Source organism: Spinacia oleracea, chromosome 6 (genome assembly GCF_020520425.1).
Source record: "Spinacia oleracea cultivar Varoflay chromosome 6, BTI_SOV_V1, whole genome shotgun sequence".
NCBI lineage: Eukaryota > Viridiplantae > Streptophyta > Magnoliopsida > Caryophyllales > Amaranthaceae > Spinacia > Spinacia oleracea.
Window position 1 is genome coordinate 134,476,894 of NC_079492.1, and position 23,803 is coordinate 134,500,696.

General features: G+C 36.3%; 2 protein-coding genes across 3 annotated transcripts; one reads left to right on the forward strand and one right to left on the reverse strand.

Annotated features, from left to right (window-relative positions):
* Positions 1-511: 511 nt before the first annotated feature.
* On the reverse strand, positions 512-9,818 carry LOC110798195 (uncharacterized). Of its 2 annotated transcripts, none has more exons than XM_022003364.2 (15): positions 9,548-9,818; positions 9,270-9,434; positions 7,777-7,838; positions 7,496-7,637; positions 7,247-7,332; positions 6,975-7,119; positions 6,692-6,891; positions 5,580-5,782; positions 5,331-5,429; positions 3,558-3,679; positions 2,439-2,540; positions 1,893-2,002; positions 1,720-1,807; positions 1,151-1,341; positions 512-1,026 (listed from the first exon to the last, which is right to left on the reverse strand). In XM_022003364.2, exons 2-15 carry the CDS (start codon positions 9,390-9,392, stop codon positions 807-809), a joined length of 1,893 nt encoding a protein of 630 aa, XP_021859056.2. In that variant the 5' UTR covers positions 9,393-9,434; positions 9,548-9,818; the 3' UTR covers positions 512-806. The 2 variants fall into 2 exon arrangements, with proteins under 2 accessions (XP_021859056.2, XP_021859053.2); XM_022003361.2 differs by having other exon boundaries at positions 7,496-7,640; positions 9,548-9,817.
* Positions 9,819-22,204: 12,386 nt separating this feature from the next.
* On the forward strand, positions 22,205-23,251 carry LOC110798182 (uncharacterized). The gene is made up of 2 exons (XM_022003350.2): positions 22,205-22,643; positions 23,001-23,251. The coding sequence occupies exons 1-2, from the start codon at positions 22,205-22,207 to the stop codon at positions 23,249-23,251; spliced, it is 690 nt and encodes a 229-aa protein (XP_021859042.2).
* Positions 23,252-23,803: the final 552 nt, after the last annotated feature.

Here is a 23,803-nt window from a genome sequence, read left to right on the forward strand (position 1 = left end):
CAATACATAATTACATACTAACTTCTACTTTGGTATTTTTTGAAGACGTATATGTCTACTTATACTAAGTGATATTAAATAATCAAAATACCCCTGCGAGTCACACACACTAAGGGCAATAAGCCAATAACAATAGAAAAAAGCTTAATGATAATTAACCTTCTACCAACAATAGATAAACCTATACAAAGGTTTATATGGGACACCCATTATCATTCATCTCATTAGAAGCAAAACAATAAAAATTGCAAACTAATATACTTTGTATACATGGCAAAGACAAATCACTTACTCTTTACTCTTTAGTAACCTTGATTTTGTAACTTTTCCTAACAATAATGAGGTTTGTCTACAAACCTCATGACAAACCTCTTTTTGCTAATGCCCTTACTCATCAAAATTCATAACTTACCCTTTTTCCTCTCTCCTCTATCTCGTCATTTCTTTTTCTCCTCCCTTCTCTCTCTACTTCAAATGCATTCTCCTATCCAAAAATAGTGTAAGACCAACATTTGAAAATGTAAAATATATAAAATACAAACTTTTATCTCAATAGTCAAATTACTCATTCATGAGATAGGGTAATGTGTAATTTTATCCAAAAACCGATTACAGTATTCATTTGAAACATTCAAAATGACCACAGTTTTAACCCCTTCCCATTTAAAAACGTACATTGTATTGGATTCATTATACACTGAGGATGAGTACGTCTTAAAGAACTTATAAACAAACCAAGGGAAGAATCAAACACTGGCCTCATTAGTCACTGCCTCCCAGAAGACAGCAAAAGTTTCATTTGGTGTTCAAACAGGAGAAAGTGCAGCTACATAAGACCCATTTGAATACTTCACAGCCTTCAAATATGTGGAATGTAATCCAGAATTAATCACAGCTGCTGAAATACCAAACGTATAGGTATCTTCTTGTGAATCTCCGGTTGTCTCATCGGTATTAGTGTTGGACTTTTGGCTGACTGCTTCAATAGCAGCATTCAATCCCATGGTATTCAAGTCTGTCAAAAAGCTGCATGAAAGCCAGTTCAAAAAAGTTATTTAACATCTCAAGCCATCAAGTACAGTTTACAACATTATCTAGCCTATCGCCATCTTCCTAGCCTGAAAATAGTAAAGGATAGTGGAGCACACACCTTGCCTCAAAACTTCTCCCCTCAGACCCCATTGCTGCGCATAGGGAGCAAATTATCCAGGGAGGAAGATAAGCATCCTTTACTTCAATACTGTAGCAGACACTACTCTTAGAACCAAGGGATTCCCCATCTTTTACCGCCAACCCTTTTGACTGCAAAGCATCGACTCTCTTGATCTCTTTGCACCTCACCTGCAGAATGACAATTTACAAGTTGAATGATTTGTTTAGTTTGATTAAGACCACTTTCAACTATCTAAGATAACTAGGACCATCTTTGACTCCATTTCCTTTAGTAGAGGTGGTGCTTGGTATTTAAGCAGACAATTTATTGTGCATAAAACAGACTGACAAACCCTAATTGTTCATTAGGAAGAGCAACTTGGTTCAAGTATTGCATTTCGGTAACTGTCAATTTCAGCAATCTGTTGAAGAAGTTTACATGAAAAATTGACACCAAGCTTATCTTCCTTAGAATTTGAATAGAAGAGTAAGAGACCTTTCAGCATTTTCATTGAAATTTTACACCCGACAACATGACAGTTGATTAAAAATGCAAAAACAATTTACCTGTGGGGAAGATAGAGCAGCACTAAGGAAAGGAACAGGAGAACAGATCACAGGTACATCCATATTGCTCAACGTAGTCAACAAAGACCTGATGAAACAAACAACACAATGACATGCTGAAAGAAATCCCAATTCCAAGTTTCTAACTACTAAATTCAAGGTTTGTGATGTACCTATAATTTAACAGAAAGTCATATAGGCCATGAACACTTTCATTCCCGTTGAATGCTAACAAAGATTTTGGGCTGTTGTCCATATCAGGTATAGAAGCAAACCGTTTAGCCTGCATAATGATTTCAATGACAAAAAAAATACAGTAAATCCCAAGAAGATCAACATTAAGGCTTTGTTGTGGTCGATATATTTTGACTTATTTCAGATAAGGTAAGATAAAATAAGTTCAGATAAGTTCAGAAAAAATAAGTTTTTTTCATACATTTTCACACACAAATAAGTTTTTGTTCGGATAAAATTAAAGTTCAAATAAGTTCAAATAAGTCAAGACAAGTTCAGACAAATTAAGTCGAATATAATGGAGCCTAAGAGAAACTACATTTACTTTTGCTTTCTGATCATATTACTTTTTGACACCAATTCCTGTTCCTTTTACCCTAATAAGTTTCTTGCTATTCCTGGTTTATATAAGAATGATTAGCATTCAAAGCAGGGATGCCTGACTTGCAATTAAAAGTCAAATATTTCAATGCTCAGAATGGAACCTGTCCCAAGTTATGCTTCTCAATCTCAGAGAGCTCAACCAAGTCTTCCCTACTTATCTGCTCCACTTCAGAAGAACACAAAGGCATAGTGAAACTGATATCCTGGTGACAAAGGAAGAAAGTATTAGCATGGAAATTTCAAGAAGAATAACTAAATGTAAGGTCGTCATGATTAATTTCACGAACCAAAATTACCTAAATAAATGTCACAATGGACGGTAGGACACCAATATACATAATAAAGATGCACAAACAAATATCACAGGTCTTTATCTGGCCTCACATTTGTGGGTAATACATGAATTATGATATGAAATCATGGGTAGCAAAGGCTATATAAAAATGCATTCAAACTGCCTCTGTATCATAAGTAATAAGTGGTAGACTTCCACCAATATCAGGACCTTAGGTACATAATCACCTCTCAAAACCCAGTTGCAAAATGAAGAATCACAATCTTCTACGTATATGTCTAGACAGATTTCAGTACAATATTCAGATTCAAATGGATGTCCTATCCCAAAATGTAAACTGTTCAAGCCATCTTTGCGGTGCCAGGATGAGATTTTTGTTTGCAGCCTCTCTCAATATACCAAATCAACCCATCCTATATAATGTGATTCCTTTCCTTCTCCGCAGTCTATGTTTAGACATGCAAAACCTATCTGAAAGTCAATCCAAACACTACCTTTTCAATAAATGACGGGCCAACACCTATCTGCGAGTCATAAGAGCCCCCAGGCGAGTAAAAAGCACTGTAATCAAGTGATAAACACGTAACAATGTAAAGGTGGTAATTCACAATTTTATTTATTTGTAAAGGTAGTTATTAACAAATTTTCCTATTTAAATGTGAACTTTGGATTGAATTTTCACCAACAGCTGAAGATAGTTTTAAACATTACCGCAGGGTTTTAATTTGACCTTCACCAGGAAGCAATAGCATACCAATGCCACCTAACTTTTAGCTAACTACAGATATACACATATACTAAAATACAAAGAGTGGTGTGGAAGGCTTGCAGGACAAAAGACTGGCAGACATCCTTATTCACTTATACAGGAAAGAATAAGACAAAAGTTCGGACAAATCCACTGTATAGGCAGGGAATAACTTACATACTCCTTCAGCAAGGACCTTAAACCTCTTGTTGATTGAGAAATAAATGCATTACATGTGCGTTTGACCTTCCCCGTGCCTTCAACGGCGGTGAAGATCACCACAAACTGTGAGGTACAAACTGGTAAAAGATTGACAAAGCCAAGGATCAGAACAAAGAATCTAAATCAAAACAAGGACAAAATGTATATGGGTAGACATACAACATGCTCAAGAAGCGAAAACACAACTGATGAAGCCCAGTATTTATACAAATTGCCAATATGGCAGAAATTTTAAAGTAAGCAACCATGTATATGCAAGGTGTGAGACCTACATGCTTTCACACTCAAAGAAAACTATGACATGTCACATGTCTATCAAGCCAAATCCAATATCCAAACAGGGAAGTTGATTATAAAAAATAATTACAATAAGGGACTGGAGGTCAACAAATTACTTTTTGATTTCAAATTGCAAGAATTAACTTATACTTTTTTTTGATAGAGCATATACTCTCTACTCCTTTTTTTAACTAACTCGTGGGCATTTGAGTAAATCAAGATTCCTCCAACCATGTACTGACTAGCTGACCACTTCACTTGAAATCTTGCTAGTTCCATCTTCACAAACAATTTGTGAACCTTAGAACTTGTGACTCGACTATTATGGTCTGCAAATTGATTTTTAGGCGGCATACAAACCCCATTTCTCCAACACTTTCTGTTTGTGGATATCAGAGGGAAAAACACAAAAATTAAATGCAAGTTGAACAGTAGTGAGAAGTAACCACCCCAACAAGGCATATTCAGGAATATATAAAGGTTTGCAATTTTATTTAGTGATGAAACTCCATTTGTGAAAGAAGACTTTCGGTTTTTCGTTTAGGAAAAGAGAGGGGAGATGGAGGAATGTTTAGAATAGAAGAATGTGAAACAGCACTCCTATGATATCTACAAGTTCCAAGCTCTAGTAGACTAGTAGTATAAAGGCAATAATAAATGGAATTTGTCATAGTTCTTAAAAAACCACATTACACCAAGTCCCAAATATGAGGAAAAACTATAAACAAAGTTTTTTGCAAGTAATAGAATTTTGTGGGGAAATTCTTAACTTTTCATTCCGAGGAGAAAGATTGATAACTGGAGTGACAAGATAACAAAGCCGTCTTATCTGGAGGACAGGAGCCTTAGTTGATTCGACAATTGTTATCACTGAACTGAACTGAAATTAGTTTTGTTGAAATCGATAGTTTTGATAAACTATTCTCTGCACTTCCGCTAAAATCTTATTTTTAGTTGAAAAGAACAGAAAGTTCATGTGAGTTGTGATAAATGAAAGGCACACGAGATAGAAATGGACTCGATTGTGCTTATTTCCCCCTTTATTACTTCTGCCTTTCCTAGTCTATTAAAAGGCGCGTCTGTGAGTAAGGCGATAGGGGTCATGCAATTCCTCTTTGGAATATATGGACAAGTAAAATATCATGTTTTGGTAAAACGAGAATCATCTGTACAGCCAAACACTTCTGAACACCTCCTGAGATTTAATAAAAACTGAAATACCTACACTCAAAAGTCGAGAGGTCCAATATCTAGTGGGAGTGAAAATTTGGCTGTCAACAACTTATTTTCTTGGTACACATGTAGCGACTTGAGAAATAATTTCCTAATGGTTTAAATGAAAATCGAACTGAGAAATTGCATTGCGTCATTGTTTACGTTCCAAATCACCTCAAAATCGTGTACAGAACTGAAAAGAGACAAGAAATGGGGTAAGAGTTGGATGCTAACCGTAAAATATATTGCACCCACTCTTCCGAAGCATGTAGTAGAGGCTTCGGAAGGAGTCATCCCAAGCTAGTTGGCGTTTCTCCAAAAAATCTATCTCAGCTACAAACATTATAACATTATCCATACAAGAACAAAATCATAGAATAAAACTGAGATAAGTGTGTTTGCACCCTCTTGTAAAGAGGGGATATCAAAGATATTTCGAAACCATAAACACTTTGCTGCTCAACTAAATATGGGCATGTTTACCTCCTCCTGAAGATGAGCTCAATACTGATATTACAGAAGCTGGCAATGAAGACTGGGGGTATATCCATGACTGAAAATTACAAGTATCTCCAGACACTGGACTGTTTAAGGAAGACCTAACACTTTCATTGCCAGAGCAGCCAATTTTGAATGAGGAAGAAGTTATTCCATTGTAAGTGCCACCCATAAATAACCTGTGAAACCTGAAATTACAATAGTGAGACAATCAATCCAGGTCGCTGACCATTGCATAGCATGATTTTTTTCATTTATCAACAATGTTAATAAGGTGTGGTTAACAACACTCTCTTAAAAGTATAGTGATTTAAGGTGTGCATATCATGTTTACCTACACCTCAAGACATATTTGGTCTATGTTCCTTCACAGAGAAACTCATCCCTCACTCAAATAAAATGAATAATTAGAACCTAGTATAGCATGACCTGGTCAGCTAGACATCATCTCTATTTCCAAGTCCATTTGGATCAACACCCTCTTTTAAAAACTCAAGAGTACCAACGTATCATATCTTAAAAATACTCCCTATGCACTGCATCAGTTCACGCATGAAAAAACACTTTCATTGCACAATCCATGTCATTGTAATCCTCATCTGGTCAGGTTAAGCTTCGATCCTAACCTTCAATTATAATGTGCTTCAATAAATAAAACGGCTGATACCGAATCACTCGTGAATAGATGGAGTATCCTCAAATAGTATGGCAAAAAGTGCTGACGCCTTCAAATTTTATGTATTCAAGTCAAAACTAATATAGGTGTATATTAAGAGCTACTAACAACGAATACAACACTTTCAGAACATCCTAATCTACTCATTAGTCTATAGACCAATGGAACATGAGATGTGGTATTGCCATATTGGTACCTAATCCAACAGCATCCCCTAGAAACTGATAGCACAGACACCCACTCAAAGATCTCATAAACAAATAATCTACTGCCCCGCCATGAATTGTCCATGGGAAAAAAGTTAATAAAACTCTTGACAACCATGCGAAAAGAAGAAGAAAATATCACAATAAACAACAAGCAAACCATCTCCATCAGCAGTACGACCTAAATACTAGCAAAGGAGCTCATGTTTCCTTACCTATCCACAGGTGAAGAGGACACTATACGCATGGCTGTTTTCAAGGTCAAGTCAAGAGGAACTTTTATTCCAGGAATATGAATTTCCGAACAATAACTCCCTGCAGATGTTGATTTTACATCCCCAGACTTTCCAGCTGAACTTGATGGAGAACAAGAACCAGAAGCCTCATGAGAAGTTAGTCCTTTCAATGCTTTGTCCTAAATATATTGAACTTAAGTTATTTAACTTTTGTATAAATCAAATTGGAAAATTGTAATAGCTGAAGTAACCATAACAATACCACATCAACTGTGCCCAGCTCTGTAAATCTGTCACTACCGAGTGAAAGTTCAGCTACACTACGAAATTTGTTTTGAGTGCCTTTCTCAACGGTTTCACATTGTCGTAAAACACAGTTAGCAGCTTTTGCAACTGATTTACTTGCACTGTCAAAACATCAAGGGAGAAACAGAAGTGTATAGTCAATACAAGATATGTGTATATATATTACCAACCGCCACTCCAAAGGAAACAAAAAGAAAACACAAGTTTTAGAACTCAAGAAAGTCATACCCATTAAGCTCCTGGTGATTCTTGGGAGTCAAATGTGAAAAAAAAGAACTCTTTAACCCAGTCTTTTCCTGAATAACTTGATTTTCCTGCATGGAAGAGATAAAGACACAAAGAAAAGTGAGATGATATTAAGCAACAGCCCTTACACTAAAACCAGGCATCCATAACAACTACTCCTAAACATTCAATCAAACAATAACATTTTGTAGATCTATAACTAATCCACATGCATAACAGTACTGAAATCACCTTAAAATTTGATTTTCCAGAGAGTATGTTGAACCTGCTGGTTGGTTTTCGAGCAGGATATACTTCATCTAGACGCTTGTCTATATATCTTGTATTCTTTGGACCTTGTGGCTTATTCGTCCCAGCACTCAAGACATCTGTACTTCTGGGATAAGGAATCGGCCTTAGTGTTAAATATTAGCAATAGATATCCTCAAAATGGGCCAGAAAAGAAAAACAGAGTCGAATCTATAAACAAATGAAAACTAAAAGAGTAAGTACGAGACAAGGATGAAACATACTGTAAAGGAGTATCAGATTCGTGTACAAGCTCCACTGCTGTTCTTCTCTTTAATTGCTCTCCCTGAAGTATCAAGACAAAAAGCATGAATCAATATGCCTAGTATTTGTGCAACAGAATTCAACATTATTCTCTTTTCCAAATTAAGAAGAATTTCATCAACTTTCTCCCACCCAAGTAGTTCTGGATGAGACAAATTAGCATAATACAGGAATTCTTTGGAGTACAGACACAGCTAAAAGTCCTTATGTTTTCTGAACAGACCAATGAAGAACTTAATCTGTAATAGAAGCTTTCATATATGGGAACTAAACCAACATAATTTAGTAAAAAGTTAGGCCAAATAGCTAACATGTTTTCATATAACACCTAATATTCTATAACTGAGTATTTTCTCACTCCTCTGACACCAAATCAATCTTTACTAGACTTACCGTGTATTTGGATAGCAAGATAGAAGGGAAAGGTAGGGTAGGGTAGCGAAAGTGGAGGAGGAGGACGTGGAGGGGGTAAAGAACGGGAGGGAGAAGGTGAGCTCCATTTTCCCTATAAATCTCTCCTATTTTGGAGGGATAGTGTTTACTAAAGGGGGGGGAGGGGGGGAACGGATCTCTCCCTCTCCTTCCCTCCCGCTCTCTCCATTTCCCACTATCCAAACAAGCTCTTAGTCTATGGAAAATTTTGTCAATTTACTAGGTGTTTGATACCAAACATATAGTAGTTCCACTTTTCCCCCTTTCATTTATTGGGTGTTTAATTCCAATTTGCAGCACCAAATCAGCCAAGGTCTTATGAGTAATATAATAACCAGTGAAAAAGGGTTCGAGTATTGATTAATAGAATAGAAATGAATTGTGCTACTAAAACTTGATTTAGCAACTTGTAATTAGACCTGGTTATCGGGCGGGGCGGGTCAGGGTCGGTGCGGGTCAAAAGAGGGTCGGGTATTGAAAGGGTCATTTTTAGCGGGTCGATAATGGGCGGGTCAAAAGCGGGTCGCGGGTTAATAGCGGGTCATTAGTGGGCGGGTCAATAAACGAGCAATGAAAAATGAAAAACAAAAGAGCCATGTGCAAGTACAAGTAAATACGAAGCTATACACGTAATTTTTTGTATCATTACTATTTTAATTTTCAAAATAATTGTAGTATAAGTTTGACCCTATAATGACCCTGTCCAATAAAGGCCCTGCCCAATAAAAGCCCTATTAACTTGACCCTAACCCTATATCCATTGGACTACCCTGTCCAATAACCAGGTCTACTTGTAATCTTGTATGTTCATAAAAAGAAATAATTAGTACTATGCTTTCTGTACTATCTGAGAAATTGAAAAACAACACTTGCTTTTACCCCGGATACGAAATCTTTGTTACAAGATTGAAACCGCTCCACAATCAATAAGTTCAAATACATAAAATCAAGCATAATTAGGTCCCAATTCCTCAAAGACAAATGTAACAGAAACTAACCAAAGCAAAGGCGAAAAACTTACTCGCAGTTCAGACGGCGTCTTTCGCTTCATAACAGGACGAGCATTCATGGCACCCCCACAAAAATGTGGTGAATCTGAAGTCAAAGAACCTGGGGTTGCAACAACTTTGGCAACTTTGGCCATGCTATAAATCCAAAATCACAGCCAGCTCTACTCACCCACTTACTGCAATTGACGATTTGTACAGAAACAAACAATATTTAACCTTCATTTGAATCAAATCAAAAGTTAATTAGAAATAAAGCTCAATAAATTGCATAGAAATTAGTAAAAAGAACCTGATTGAAATGATTAAATTAGGCGAAAATTAGGGTTGGAAGAAAAGGTGGAGATAAAGAGGATAAAATTAAAATCGAATCCACCCTAAACGAGGGATTTAGGGCAAATCTGGATAAGAAAATGTGGTATGAGGAGAGAGAAAGGAGGAAGGAAGAAGGAGAATGGAGAAAGGGGGGAAATGCATTTGAATTGCAATTTCATTTCATTTCCTCCCGCCCTGTTCACTTTTCCTGCTCTCAGTTTTGGGTTTCGAAGACTTTTTTTGAGATTGGACCGTGCCAGATGACTTGGAGACTTGGAGTCTTGGACAAACCATTACCGGATAGGAAGTACTCACAAGTACTTTTTCATTACATCATACTCCGTACCTGTTTTTTTCCGGATTTTTCATGAAATACTTCTGACGTTTAAGTTTATTCACCAAATAACCTCGTAGTTTCGGAAATCATTAAATATCTGTGAGGTTTCATTTTCTTGCATGAAATACCTTTAATGGCCAACGACGTTAACTAGGCGTTAGTGTGTTTTTACTATTTTACCCCTATTCTGACGCAATTTTGAGTTGACAAAGACACCCAGGTGTTCAAAAATTCAAAACCCCAACCTTTCTTTTTCCTTATTCCTCTGTTCTTCCCCCGAAAAACCTCGCAAACCCTAAAAAAAATTGCTAGTTTGGAGGAGATTTCGGGAAAGGTAGTTTGCAATCGATAAGTGTAGTCTCCAAACTTGAATCCACACTCTCGCAAGCCTGAAAGGAAAAGAATTTTGGGTCTTTTAAGTTCTTCAGCAAAAAAGACGGGTTAAAGTAAACAATCAAACTAAGGGTGATCTTGCAGGCTTCGCTTCTACAACAGGAACGCTCTTTAATTCGTTTTGTTTTGTTGCATGTTTTGGTTGATTTATCTGCGAAAATTTCAGGGTTAGGGTTTATAAATTGTGAATGGGTTGTATTGAGAAATTTGATCTTGTAAATTATTGATTAATGGGTTGATTAATGGTTTGATTAGTGGGTTGAATAATTGGGCTTTATTTGTGCTCTAATTCCTGTGTTAATTTTCTGTAATTTTCTATTGTTAGGAATGAGGAGGGCAGTGTGGTTGTTGTGTCACTACAATGGGTCAGACTTCGGCCTAGGGACAAATGAGGGCGTCTAAAGTTAGCCCCCACTTTGATTGAGTCTGAGCAAGATGATAATCAAAGTATTGGTAGACGAAGTGCGTCTGGAACCTGGCATGGTTAAGACCAAGTCCGAATGAGGGTCTCACGAGCCCCCGAGTGATAACATTTGACTTAAGGGTCATCACTAGGAATGTGAATAGTTCCCTCACGAATCATTGGAAATCTATTGACTTGAACTGAATTCTCACAAACTCATTGAAGACGTTCAAATGGTGGAACAGAGTTTTTCGAAAGTAACCTGTAATCTGATAATTTACTAACTACACAGCATATCTTAACCGTAAGTCTGTAACGCGACTTCTCATGTGGTATAAAGTACTCCGTGTACACTTCGTTTGGAAAAATAAATTAAATTATAGGATAGAGGATGTTAATGCCACTAATTTCATGGGGATGCTTATGATTTTTTTTTTTAATCAGTTAAGCAGCGTGTGTTCTTGTCTAGGAATTTTAGATTGTATTATAAGGGTCCAAAATCGGGCAAGTTAATCGAGATCTATCATGATGGGTGATAAGTGGTAGTTTTGTCAACTATTAAGTGTCTTTTTCCTCCCATTTTATCTTTTTTTCATCCTCATTGTGCATTTCCTAGCGTATTTGCTTAGTTTTAGATAATTGTTATAGTTGTAGGTCTTTTATAAATTTTAGTTAATTTTGTCACTTTTTTAGGATTTGTTACTGCTCCCTTGTGTTTAATGTTGTGGGTTTGGATCTTGCACGTCTACATGCCACGCACAAAGAATGGAAGGGCGCAAATGAGCGAAATAAAACCATTTGGAAGAGTTTTGCAAGACTTGTGCACAACAGCCACACTAAAACGAGCATAACTTTTTTTATCCTTAATATTTTCTTGTGATTCTAGTTGGAGATGAAAGATTATTCCAAGATCTTTCCAACGAGTGGTCACACGCCTTATTTGGACGAGTAACGAAGAAGTTATGGCCATTTGAAGCAGGCTATGTTCGATTCTCCGCGAGAAAGCTCATCCCGCCCGCGACAAGGCATCCCGCCTGCGACGAATTTCACCCCGGGCGGGATTTTTCTACTTGAACTTTTTGCAATTTTTGCCCAGCTTTCTCGTCCCGCCCGAGACAATCCCGCCCCGCCCGAGACAATCCCGCCCCGCCCGAGACAATCCCGCCCCGCCCGGGATGACATGTTCTGCGAACACTTCATTTTGACGGAGATTACTATGTTGCTTGGTATATATACTAATTGTACGGCATTTTCAAGAGCAGGAAGCCATGTATTAGCAGATTTTAGCTTAGGTTAGGGTTTTTAGAGATAGAAACTTTCATTTTCTAGAGAGAGAAAGTGAGAAAAACTTGTTGAATGCTTGGATTTTGAAGAATCTAAGAAGGAAACTTGAAGATTGGGAGGTTCCTTGCAATATCAATGAGAATTTTTTACTCTATCTCTTGTTTTATTGTTTATTTTACTTATTTTTATATTGTTTCACTTTTAATTACTTGTTTGTCTTAGTTTAGTGTTGGATTTCATGTTATTAGTTGTGATATCTTTGTTCTTGCTATTTATAATGATTTGTGAGTAGTTGTTTTACTTGGGAATTGGTTGAAGCCATTGATGAGATTATGAACCTATAAATTGAACATGAGATTTTCACTTGGGATGAATTTGGTTCATTGATTTGGTATTTCATGAATGCTTGTGTGGTTGGCCATCATAAAAGCATTATTTAGGTACCCTTAGTGAAAGATCGAAAGATGAAGTTAAGGGGTTGCCTCAAATCGATCATTAGACTTGGAGGACCATGAAAATAGGGACTACATAGTCTAGGGGACTTTCTTTGATTGTTTATGTTCATCATGTATATGGATATGCTTAGTTGAATGCCTTAGCCATGAAAATAGGTTTTTGGTTGGATATTAGGACAATCTAACTAGCTTGAAAGAGTAGTTAGAATACCCTTGGATGAACGATTCCCCTCAATTGATCCCCTCTGTTTCTTTCTCATTTTGATTGCTTGGTTTGTGAATTATTTGATTGGTGGAATACCCTTTCCCAAGGTCTTTTTTTTAATTGTTGTTCATTTTAACCCAAAAATCATCACCCCAAAAAGACTTGGCCTAGCTTATCATAGTCAATATTTTAACAGTGCTCCCCTTAGTCCCTATGGATCGACCCTTGCTTGCCCTTTCTACCCATTAGAGATACCAAGTTAGGTTTTTTATTTTTTGGTAGGCTTGACGACGGCCCTATCAGAATTTTGGCGCCGTTGCCGGGTATTTTGGTTGACATTGACTAAGTATTGGTTGATGAGTCCAGGTTTTGTGAATAATTCTCTTCATTTCTTTTTCTTTCATTTTATAATTTGTGCTTGAAGTGGGTTTTAATTAAATTTATGGAGTGGCATAACCGTGATGGAGATGGTTTATTTGATAATGATGGTATATATGACTATAACACTTTGGATCCTCATGTTGCGAGTTTTTGTGATGCATATTATCAAAATTCTCCTAATTTTTGCATGAATTCCTATGATTTGTCGTATGTTTCTTATGAAGAGCCTTATATGTCATATCATTAAACCCCTCCCCATGTAGGCTTTGAAAATTCTTATGATCCTCAATCATTAGAGTAAAGATTAGAGCATGTTTTCACAACCTTTATTGTAATACCCCGAATTTTTAAAACTCGATTAATTATGCTTAATTATTTTTATTTAGCTTAAAATCGATTTAAATCCTAAATTCAAACTTTATTTTTAATTAACGAAGTTTTATTTCGCTTGAATTTTTAAATTTGCTACACGATTTATTTTTCAGTTTCTTATTTATGAGCTTAGCGCCCTTTTTAAATTTTAATTATTTTCGGATTTCTAATAATTTCGAAACGTTCTTATTTTATTCAAAAATTAAATTTATTTTTCGTTAACAATGTTTCTTATAAAGAATTATTTCAAAACTTGATTTTTAATTAAACATTTCTATTCCAATTAATTTTCTTAGGTAGCACCAATTTTCTGAATTTTTGCCTAAGTAAGTGAAATTACGAAAATGCCCTTACAAAGCCAAAATTCCATTTTTGTTCTCCTCTTTACTCTCCACGTACACTGCAAAGAAGGAAACCATTTCTTCCTTCTTCTCTTCCCTCAATTCAGTCCACATTCAACCCTTAAGCCCCAAGCAATTTTCCTTCTTATACACTCTACTTGACTCTACAAATTAGCCACAACTTCAATTGAATTCCAACAAAAGACAAAAATAAAAACAGAAATCAAATTTCAACTCTCAACTTTCAATCCTCCTGTTTTGTGTGATTCGAACCACCAATAACCACCACCACTGCCGCCCCTTCCTCCCCTCTGCGCCCCATTCCCAGCCACCCTCAACCACCTCTGTCTCCGCCCAGAACTCACCGGAAAACACCCCTCAAACCTCCCCTGCCCCTCGTCTCTTTCTCCCCTGCCGCACCACCGTACCGCAACCACCACCACTTCCAGCCACCTCACCATCTCCTAAATAAATTTCCGCCTCCACCCTCACCGTCGGACCATCGTCGCACCTCCCTCAGCCACCCCAATCACTCATCCCCTGCTTCTCCTTTCGTTGCACTCAGCCCCTCCCCTCTCGCTGTTGCACCGCCCAGAAACCACCACCGCCGTCGAATTTCTCGGCGCGGTTTCGCGTCTTTGAGCCGCCCAATCCCAGACCCCGGCCACCTCCTTCCCCTCTCCTCTCTCCTTCCTTTGCGTTGCTTCCCCTGTTCCTTCGAGCCTCCCCTGCTTCGAGCCTCAGTTTCGAAAAGAAACGAGTTCCAGTGATTGGAACTTTGTTTCTTTTATTCCTCAAATTGAGCCAAACCCTTTGTTTTGGCCCAATATCCCAAAGTAAGCTCTATTCTTTTATTTAAACACCCATGTTAATATTTCATGAAAATCAATTATTATTTATTTTAATTATATAAATTTTAAATGATAATATCATATTTATATTTGATTGAAATTTGATTTAAATAACATTTTCGTTAATTTATAATATTTATGTAAATTGATTTATGAAATTTTGATTGAAATCTTGTTTAATAATATTTTCAATAATTTATAAAAATATATTTTTTATTAAATTCATTACTTCAAAATTCACTATCTATGAATTCATTATTTACAAAATATTGGTTTTAAAGTGTTTATAGTTTTAGTAACTTACTCAATAATTTGATACTTTGAAAGAAATCGAACTCGGAGCTCAGGACGAACGAACCAAGGAAAAAGGCCTAGCAATCATGGAATTGAGGTAACGGTTATTGCTAGTACCCGCAATCCCTTCGAAATGTATTTCTGAATGATGTTATGAATGATTGATGTTTTATAATGATGTTTTATGATTTGCGGGATTACAAGTATGATTTGATTGAATTGTTTTACGATAATGCAGCTTTATGCAAAGTATCGATTTAATGAATTATTATTCCTGAAAGAAATGATTTTATGAAATAACGAGATTTAATGGTTTATTGAACCACCCTGAATGATTGAGTTTTTCCTGATTAATGTTCAACTAAAAGAAATGTAAACATGATAAATGAAAGTGTAAGAACTGGTCAAGTTCCCCTGATATGGAACCAAGGTTCCCCCTGATAAGAAGCACTGACTTCCCCTGATACGGAACCAAGGTTCCCCCTGATAAGAAGCACTGGCTTCCCCTGATATGGAACCAAGGTTCCCCCTGAAATGAAGCACTGACTTCCCCTGCTATGGAGCATTGACTCCCCCCTGTTATGAAGCACTGGCTTCCCCTGTTCGTAGGAGACGTCCTACCATGTTTTCCTGTAAAATCCTGACGACCAGAATAATACTGTTAAAAGGAAAAAGGTTAATGAAATAATGTTCCTGAAACGATATTACTGAAATGATGTTTCGAAATGATGCTTTTGAAATGATGATTCATTAAATGTTTTACTATATTCTATTCTCCCTGTTTATTAAATAAAATGAATTGAAATGATGCTACGATGCTAGGGTAACTCATTACTGAGTCTTCGGCTCACCGTTTTGTTTTCTGTTTTAGGTACTGTTGGGGACCACGGAAACGAGTAGTGGCGAGGATTTTCACTATAGCTATGTTCACCTAAGTTATTGTTAAGTTGTAACAAGTTTCAGTAAAGATTCGAGATTAAGTTACGTACTTTGATTAAGGAATTAAAAAGGATTATTATGTTAATTTTGGAGTTTAATAGCTTATGATTGATGGTTGCCTTGTAATTCCCAAGATGGAGTTACGACAGGTAATGTCCCGACCAAATTAGGGTTAATTCCGCTGCTAAGTATTCCTTAATAAGTGATTTAGAGGTCGGGGTGTTACATTTATAGAGGCACAAACTAAGATTAACGAGCGTAATAATAAGTTAGTTGAATTCTTTAATGATAATTTGTTGGAAACAATCGAACAACAAAGGTTGATAGATGCTCAAATCCAATCAATTTTGAAATCTTTGAACTATTATTCTAAATTGGTAGGTGATGATGATGATGATTTGAGTTTTGTAAGAAATGAAAATGAAGTTGAGGAGAGTAATAATTAGAACATAGTGATATTTGAGGAAGATAAAGGAAAATGTTGTGAAATAGAGGAAGAGCCTTCTTTGGAATTATATAGAGTTGAGAGTGAAGAGATATATGATTCTTTGCCATTTATGCATCCATTTTTTAAGCCTCGTCATGTCCCTTTCTCGAAAACTCCTGATATTATCCTCTCATATCCTAACCTTCCTCCCCTTTCTCTCCCCAATTTCACTTCACCTCTACCTCTTTACACTCCTATGCATGATCCGGATAACCAATTTTCAAGCAACGGTTCTCTTTTTGGTGAATTTGATGTAAATGTTATTTTTGATTTACCGAAAGAGTCCCCAAATTCTTTTGATACTTTTACTTTTAATTTTCCTTCTTCTTTTAAATCTATGACATATTTTAGATCTTTTCAATTTTATTTTAGAAAATTGTATAAATTAATGTATATCCTTTTTTCTTTCACCATAAATTTTCTTCTTATTTTTTATTTTATATTTTCTGAAATGTGTTCCATTGCATTTGACAAGCTACTTAGGAGTTTGTCGAATTATTTACTAGTTAAGGTCTAGCCAAAGACCGAAAACAAAGGCACTTTGTTGTTTGTTTTTATTTTATTTTTTCTTTTCCTTTGTTTATTTTATTCATTGTAGTATAAATAATGACAGTTGTATTTGAGATGCATTGATTTTGATTATTTAATGATGAGTCCAACTAACAAATCCTTTGAAATGATGCTCAATTAGGTATCGTCGATCTCTCCACTCCATTTTCTGCTTTACAAGAGATTTTTGGTGTTATTGCTACAAATCGATAAATACATCATATGAATGCAAAAAGAAGAAGAAGAGTTTTGCATCAAATCGATCAAGTAATACTTCTTTCTTTCTTCTCTCTCCCTATCAAGCTATTGATGATATGCCTCTTTTTGCCAAATTTTGGTTGCTTGTTGAGGAGAATGTGCATTGTCCTTGGTATAGAGTGTTGTGATTATGCATTGTAGTTGTGGGAGTTGAATTGGTGTGATTGAGAATAATTGACGAGGATGATAATTAGTTTTATATTTTGATTCAATCATAGTTGTGCATCTTCTTTTCACATTATTCATGTATTTTTTTGGTTAGTTTTTCGTAAGTAATTTGATTTGTGTCCAAGGAACGATTCTTGAAGATGTAATCTATGTGGATTCCTTAAATTAGGATATTCAGGTGAATTAGTAGAGGTATTTCCATTGGATGTTTGTATGTGCGAGTTAGGGTGCTTAGCGATATTTTAATCTTTGTTGCTTGAGTTCTTACTTGATGAAGCACTCGATAATTCTACCGGTTGTCAAAGTATGTGTTGAAACGAGTCTATCTTGTTCTCTCCTGGAAGTTTTTGCTTTCATAATTTTTTACCTAAAACTACCATTAGTGCACTTCCCATATCCCTTCAAGCTAGCTATTTTTAAGAGTTCACAAAGAGTCCAATAAGTGGAGTCAATGAGCCCACAAGGCAAAAGCCAAAAAAAGTAAAGTCCAAGTCAATAAGTGGAGCCAATGAGACCACAAGGCTAGTAGCCTACTGTGTCAACAAAAAAAAAAAATCCAAAAAGAGTCAATAAGTGGTTTACACCACATGTCCTTTGAGGTAGTGGGTTAGTTGAGATGTTTGAGTGGGGGCTCGAAAATATAAGCTAAGTAAAGTCCCTAGTAATGATGAATGTCATTGCGGCTTAAAAATCACAACTCTAGACCCATTTCTCAATTGATTGAAATTTGTTTTTTCTCTTAGTAAAAATTTAGCTTGGGGGAGTTCTTGTGCATTATAGGTTATTGGGTTCAATTTTGGGAACGTTTACATCCTTTAGAGAACAATTTGTGACTTTTGGATACCTTAGAGACACTAATTGATGTTCGAAGCTTAACGGTGGAGCTTTTGCAACTTAGATTATTCTATCCCCTAGAATCCTAACTCGCGGATACATTTTGAATGTGGTTATTCTTTGAAAGTTTGTTTGAATCATCCTTTGTTTTGAGAACCATATTTGATGAGAAGACCTTGGACTCATTTATTTTTGTTGTGTTTGTTTGGAGTTATGGGTTAAACTCTTTGGAAATCCTCACGAGAGCATACTCGTCCACTAGAGCGATCTAGGGGTTTAAAGGGCTTGTTGCACATGCTAATTGCAACCGTGATTTCTACGACAGTGAGTTAGGATTTATTGCTTTCATTGGTGTTTTACTTAGTTTTGTCTTGTTTACTCGAGGACGAGGAAAAGATGAGCTTGGGGGGAGTTTGATAAGTGGTAGTTTGGTCAACTATTAAGTGTCTTTTTCCTCCCATTTTTATCTTTTTTCCATCCTCATTGTGCATTTCCTAGCGTATTTTGCTTAGTTTTAGATAATTGTTATAGTTGTAGGTCTTTTATAAATTTTAGTTAATTTTGTCACTTTTTTAGGATTTGGTACTGCTCCCTTGTGTTTAATGTTGTAGGTTTGGATCTTGCACGTCTACATGCCACGCACAAAGAATGGAAGGGCGCAAATGAGCGAAATAAAACCATTTGGAAGAGTTTTGCAAGACTTGTGCACAACAGCCACACTAAAACGAGCATAACTTTTTTTATACCTAATATTTTCTTGTGATTCCAGATGGAGATGAAAGATTATTCCAAGAGCTTTCCAACGAGTGGTGACATGCCTTATTTGGACGAGTAACGAAGAAGTTATGGCCATTTGAAGCAGGCTATGTTCGATTCTCCGCGAGAAAGCTCATCCCGCCCGCGACAAGGCATCCCGCCCGCGACGAATTTCACCCCGGGCGAGATTTTTCTACTTGAACTTTTTGCAATTTTTGCCCAGCTTTCTCGTCCCGCCCGCGACAATCCCGTCCCGCCCGGGATGACATGTTATGCGAACACTTCATTTTGACGGAGATTACTGTGTTGCTTGGTATATATACTAATTGTACGACATTTTCAAGAGCAGGAAGCCATGTATTAGCAGATTTTAGCTTAGTTTAGGGTTTTTAGAGATAGAAACTTTCATTTTCTAGAGAGAGAAAGTGAGAAAAACTTGTTGAATGCTTGGATTTTGAAGAATCTAAGAAGGAAACTTGAAGATTGGGAGGTTCCTTGCAATATCAATGAGAATTTCTTACTCTATCTCTTGTTTTATTGTTTATTTTACTTATTTTTGTATTGTTTCACTTTTAATTACTTGTTTGTCTTAGTTTAGTGTTGGATTTCATGTTATTAGTTGTGATATCTTTGTTCTTGCTATTTATAATGATTTGTGAGTAGTTGTTTTACTTGGGAATTGGTTGAAGCCATTGATGAGATTATGAACCTATAAATTGAACATGGGATTTTCACTTGGGATGAATTTGGTTCATTGATTTGGTATTTCATGAATGCTTGTGTGGTTGGCCATCATAAAAGCATTATTTAGGTACCCTTAGTGAAAGATCGAAAGATGAAGTTAAGGGGTTGCCTCAAATCGATCATTAGACTTGGAGGACCATGAAAATAGGGACTACATAGTCTAAGGAACTTTCTTTGATTGTTTATGTTCATCATGTATATGGATATGCTTAGTTGAATGTCTTAGCCATGAAAATAGGTCTTTGGTTGGATATTAGGACAATCTAACTAGCTTGAAAGAGTAGTTAGAATACCCTTGGATGAACGATTCCCCTCAATTGATCCCCTTTGTTTCTTTCTCATTTTGATTGCTTGGTTTGTGAATTATTTGATTGGTGGAATACCCTTTCCCAAGGTCTTTTTTTTAATTGTTGTTCATTTTAACCCAAAAATCATCACCCCAAAAAGACTTGGCCTAGCTTATCATAGTCAATATTTTAACCGTGCTCCCCTTAGTCCCTATGGATCGACCCTTGCTTGCCCTTTCTACCCATTAGAGAGACCAAGTTAGGTTTTTTATTTTTTGGTAGGCTTGATGACGACCCTATCAATGGGAATGTTCAGTTGATGCTTGATGAGTTTGGGGAAGAGATAATATAGAGGTATTATGGTGGGATTCAACATTAGACCAACGTCTTATGTTTAAGAAACTTGTCTACAAAATGGAGGATGAGAAGCGAGCCGAAGTTTAAGCTCTTAGATGTAGGCAGGAGGAAATTCAGAGGGCTAGGGAGGATGAGTTAATTAGAGAGCATGAGGAGTTATTGATACAACAAGAACATGAGGAGTTGTTGAGGTACACTGTGGTTGTTGAGGTCCCGGTAACATGAGTGTTGAGTATTTTAGGGTATATACTCAACCTGATGAGAGGGTATATGAGATGTCAGAACCTCCCACCTCTCCACCACAAACAACACCTACTCACCCCTATTCTCCACCACAAACAACACCTACCCACCCCTCTTATCCACCACAAACAACACCTACCTGTTAGAAATATCACTGTGGGGAGACTATATTCTTTTCCCCCTGATAAGACTAAAGCGTACGCAATAAGAAATATCCCCCCTGATAAGAATAATGTTTTACTATATTATTTTCTCCCTGTTTATTAAATTAAATGAATTGAAATGATGTTACGATGTTAGAGTAGCTCGTTACTGAGTCTTCGACTCACCGTTTTGTTTTCTGTTTTAGGTACTGTTGGGGACCACGGAAACGAGTAGTGGCGAGGATTTCACCATAGCAATGTTCACCTTAGTTAATGTTGAATTGTAACAAGTTTAAGTATGACTCTTTATTAGTTATGTACTTTTATTAAGGAATTAAAAAGGATTATTCTATTAATCTGGAGGTTAAAAGTAATTAATATGATGGTTGCCTTGTAATTACCAAAAGGGAGTTACGGCAGTAATGTCCCGACCGAATTAGGATGTTTCCGCTGCTAAGTATGCTTTGATACTTAAATTAGAGGTCGGGACGTTACAATAATGAAGGAAGTGGCAAGAGAACTAGACTTGATGATGATGGTGTCACCGTCTTGCCAAGTGGTGGGAGCTTCGTATCTGGAGGTATATCTCGACCAGATGGTGTAAAGAAAGCTAAGACCAGAATAAAAGGAAAAGGGGCAGAATCATCAGAGGCAGTTTCGTCTTTTGGAAGTCATTTGCAAGCTAGCTAGCACTGAAATTAGGACTCATGAGCACCAACTAAATTTAAAGAAATTCGAGCGAGATGAAGCAGAGAATATAACGAGGATTCGACAGCTTGAGATAGAGGAACAAAGAATCCAGTTGGATAAGCAAAAAATGAAACATAATTTCTTGCAAACATTGGTGTCGAAGGCTTGTCTAACTCCTGATGAGGAAAAAGTAAAAGCAAGATTGATGTTGGAGTTTTATGGTGGTGCTAATTAGCAAAGTGTTTAATGTTATTTTATTTCATGTGTTTAAATTTTATGTCACAATCTAGTTTTAATTAGTTTTCAATAATCTTGTATTAATTCGTGTTGTGGCTTTAAACTTGTATTAATTAGTTCGTGTTATGTCTTAAACTTTGTATTATTTTGTGTTAGGTAATATATTAATTTTTATTGCCAAGTAGTATTTTACATATTGTTGTTATTATATTATAAGAAAATCCAATACATCTTATCAAGAAATCCATAAAATCTTATCAACCAATAGAAAATCTAAGAAAATCCATAAAATCTTATCAACCTAAGAAAATCTAAGAACATCCAATAACATCTTATCAAGAAATTTGAATACTGTTATCAAATATTCTTATCAATATAATCTTATCTACAAATCGAAAATCTAAGAAAATCCAAAGAAATCTTATCATGTATTCCATATAATCCTATCAACAAATCGAGAATCTTGGAAAATCTTATAAGATATAAAAAATCCAATAAAATCCAGTAAAATCTTATCACGTAATCCATATAATCTTATCCACACTACTCTTTAAATACACACACACTATCAAACTCATTTCTCACACTCACTTCTCATTATCACATTCTATTCTATCTCAAAAAAAATGTTATTTGAATACAGTTCAAGCTCAGAATCTGCTGATGAAAATCCATACGGAGAAGTTGATCGAATGGTTGACGATTTTGTCACTCATCATTTACCAAACACATTCTTTCCACGAGGTCCTAGACTTCGAAATGTGAATGATGTCATTCTGATTCCAGCAGATAATAACTGTGAAGAAAGGCTTAACCGCTTGTTTAATGATTACTTTACGAAAAATCCAGTATATTCAGACAAGCAGTTTCGTCGAAGGTTTCGAATGAGAAGACCTTTGTTTTGCCGTATAATGAACAAAGTGGTTGAAAATGATGTTTTCTTGCAACAGAGAAGAAACGCTGCCGGAAAATTAGGGTTATCGGGATTGCAAAAATGCATTGCAGCTATCAGAATGTTAGCGTATGGTTCGGCTCCGGATGCAATTGATGAATATCTGCGAATGGGTGAAATAACTTCAAAAAAATAATTATTACATTTCACTGAAGGGGTAATCAAGCATTTTGGAGAGGATTACCTAAGAAGTCCTACAGATGAAGACTTGAGGAGGATCCTTTATCAAAATGAAATGCGCGGATTTCTAGGCATGATCGGTAGTATTGATTGTATGGACTGGGAATGGAAGAATTGCGCTACCGCATGGAGAGGTCAATACCAAGGACGCAGCAGGAAAGCGACCCTAATTCTTGAAGCTGTTGCAGATCAAGATCTATGGATTTGACATTCATTTTTTGGTAATCCTGGTGTATGTAATGACCTTAATGTTTTGCACCGATCTCCTGTTTTTGATGATGTTTTGCAAGGTAAGGCACCTCCTATAACTTTTCAGGTGAATGAGCATGAATACAACATTGGGTACTACCTCACAAATGGTATTAATCCAAATTGGGCTATGTTCATTCAAGGATTTTCTCATCTCCAACTTGAAACGGAAAGGTTGTTTGCTGATAGACAAACGCATGTTCGTAAGGATGTTGAACGTGCGTTCGGAGTTTTGCAAGCAAGATTCGCCATTTTACGACAACCATCTCTTGCTCACGATGAAGATATATAAGGCGACATAATGAAGGCTTGTAAGATGATACAAGCCTTCATTATATATATTTCGATATTTAATGTTGTGGGATGAATTTGTTGTAACAAAATTTGTATGTGAAGAAAGTGATGTGGAGGAGTAAGAAAGTGGTAGAGAGATAGTAGTGATATTTTTTTTTTCCCACTAGTGAGAGTGGTCTGATAGTCGTCTTTCCTCTAAACACATGATTATTCCTTTTTAACCAAAGTGCCCAAAGTGTGTTGATAAAGTACACTTCTTGAACTACTCCTACCATTATGACTCTGGAATTGTCTATAGAAAACCATTATGAGAACGACATGACATCATTTCTTTGAGTGGCCGGATTGTTAGAGAAACACCGCTCCAAAAGGTGTTGCACGAGGTCACAAAACCTAAAGAGGTGTTAGAAGAAAGCATTATGATAGATTTCCAACATAGGAGGAGAGGATATGCCCATTTGAAGCACCTTACTTAGATGATCCTGAAAAATAACACCCGTAACGTGATCATCAAATTTGACTGCGTGAAGCAATCCAAGCAATTTGCAAT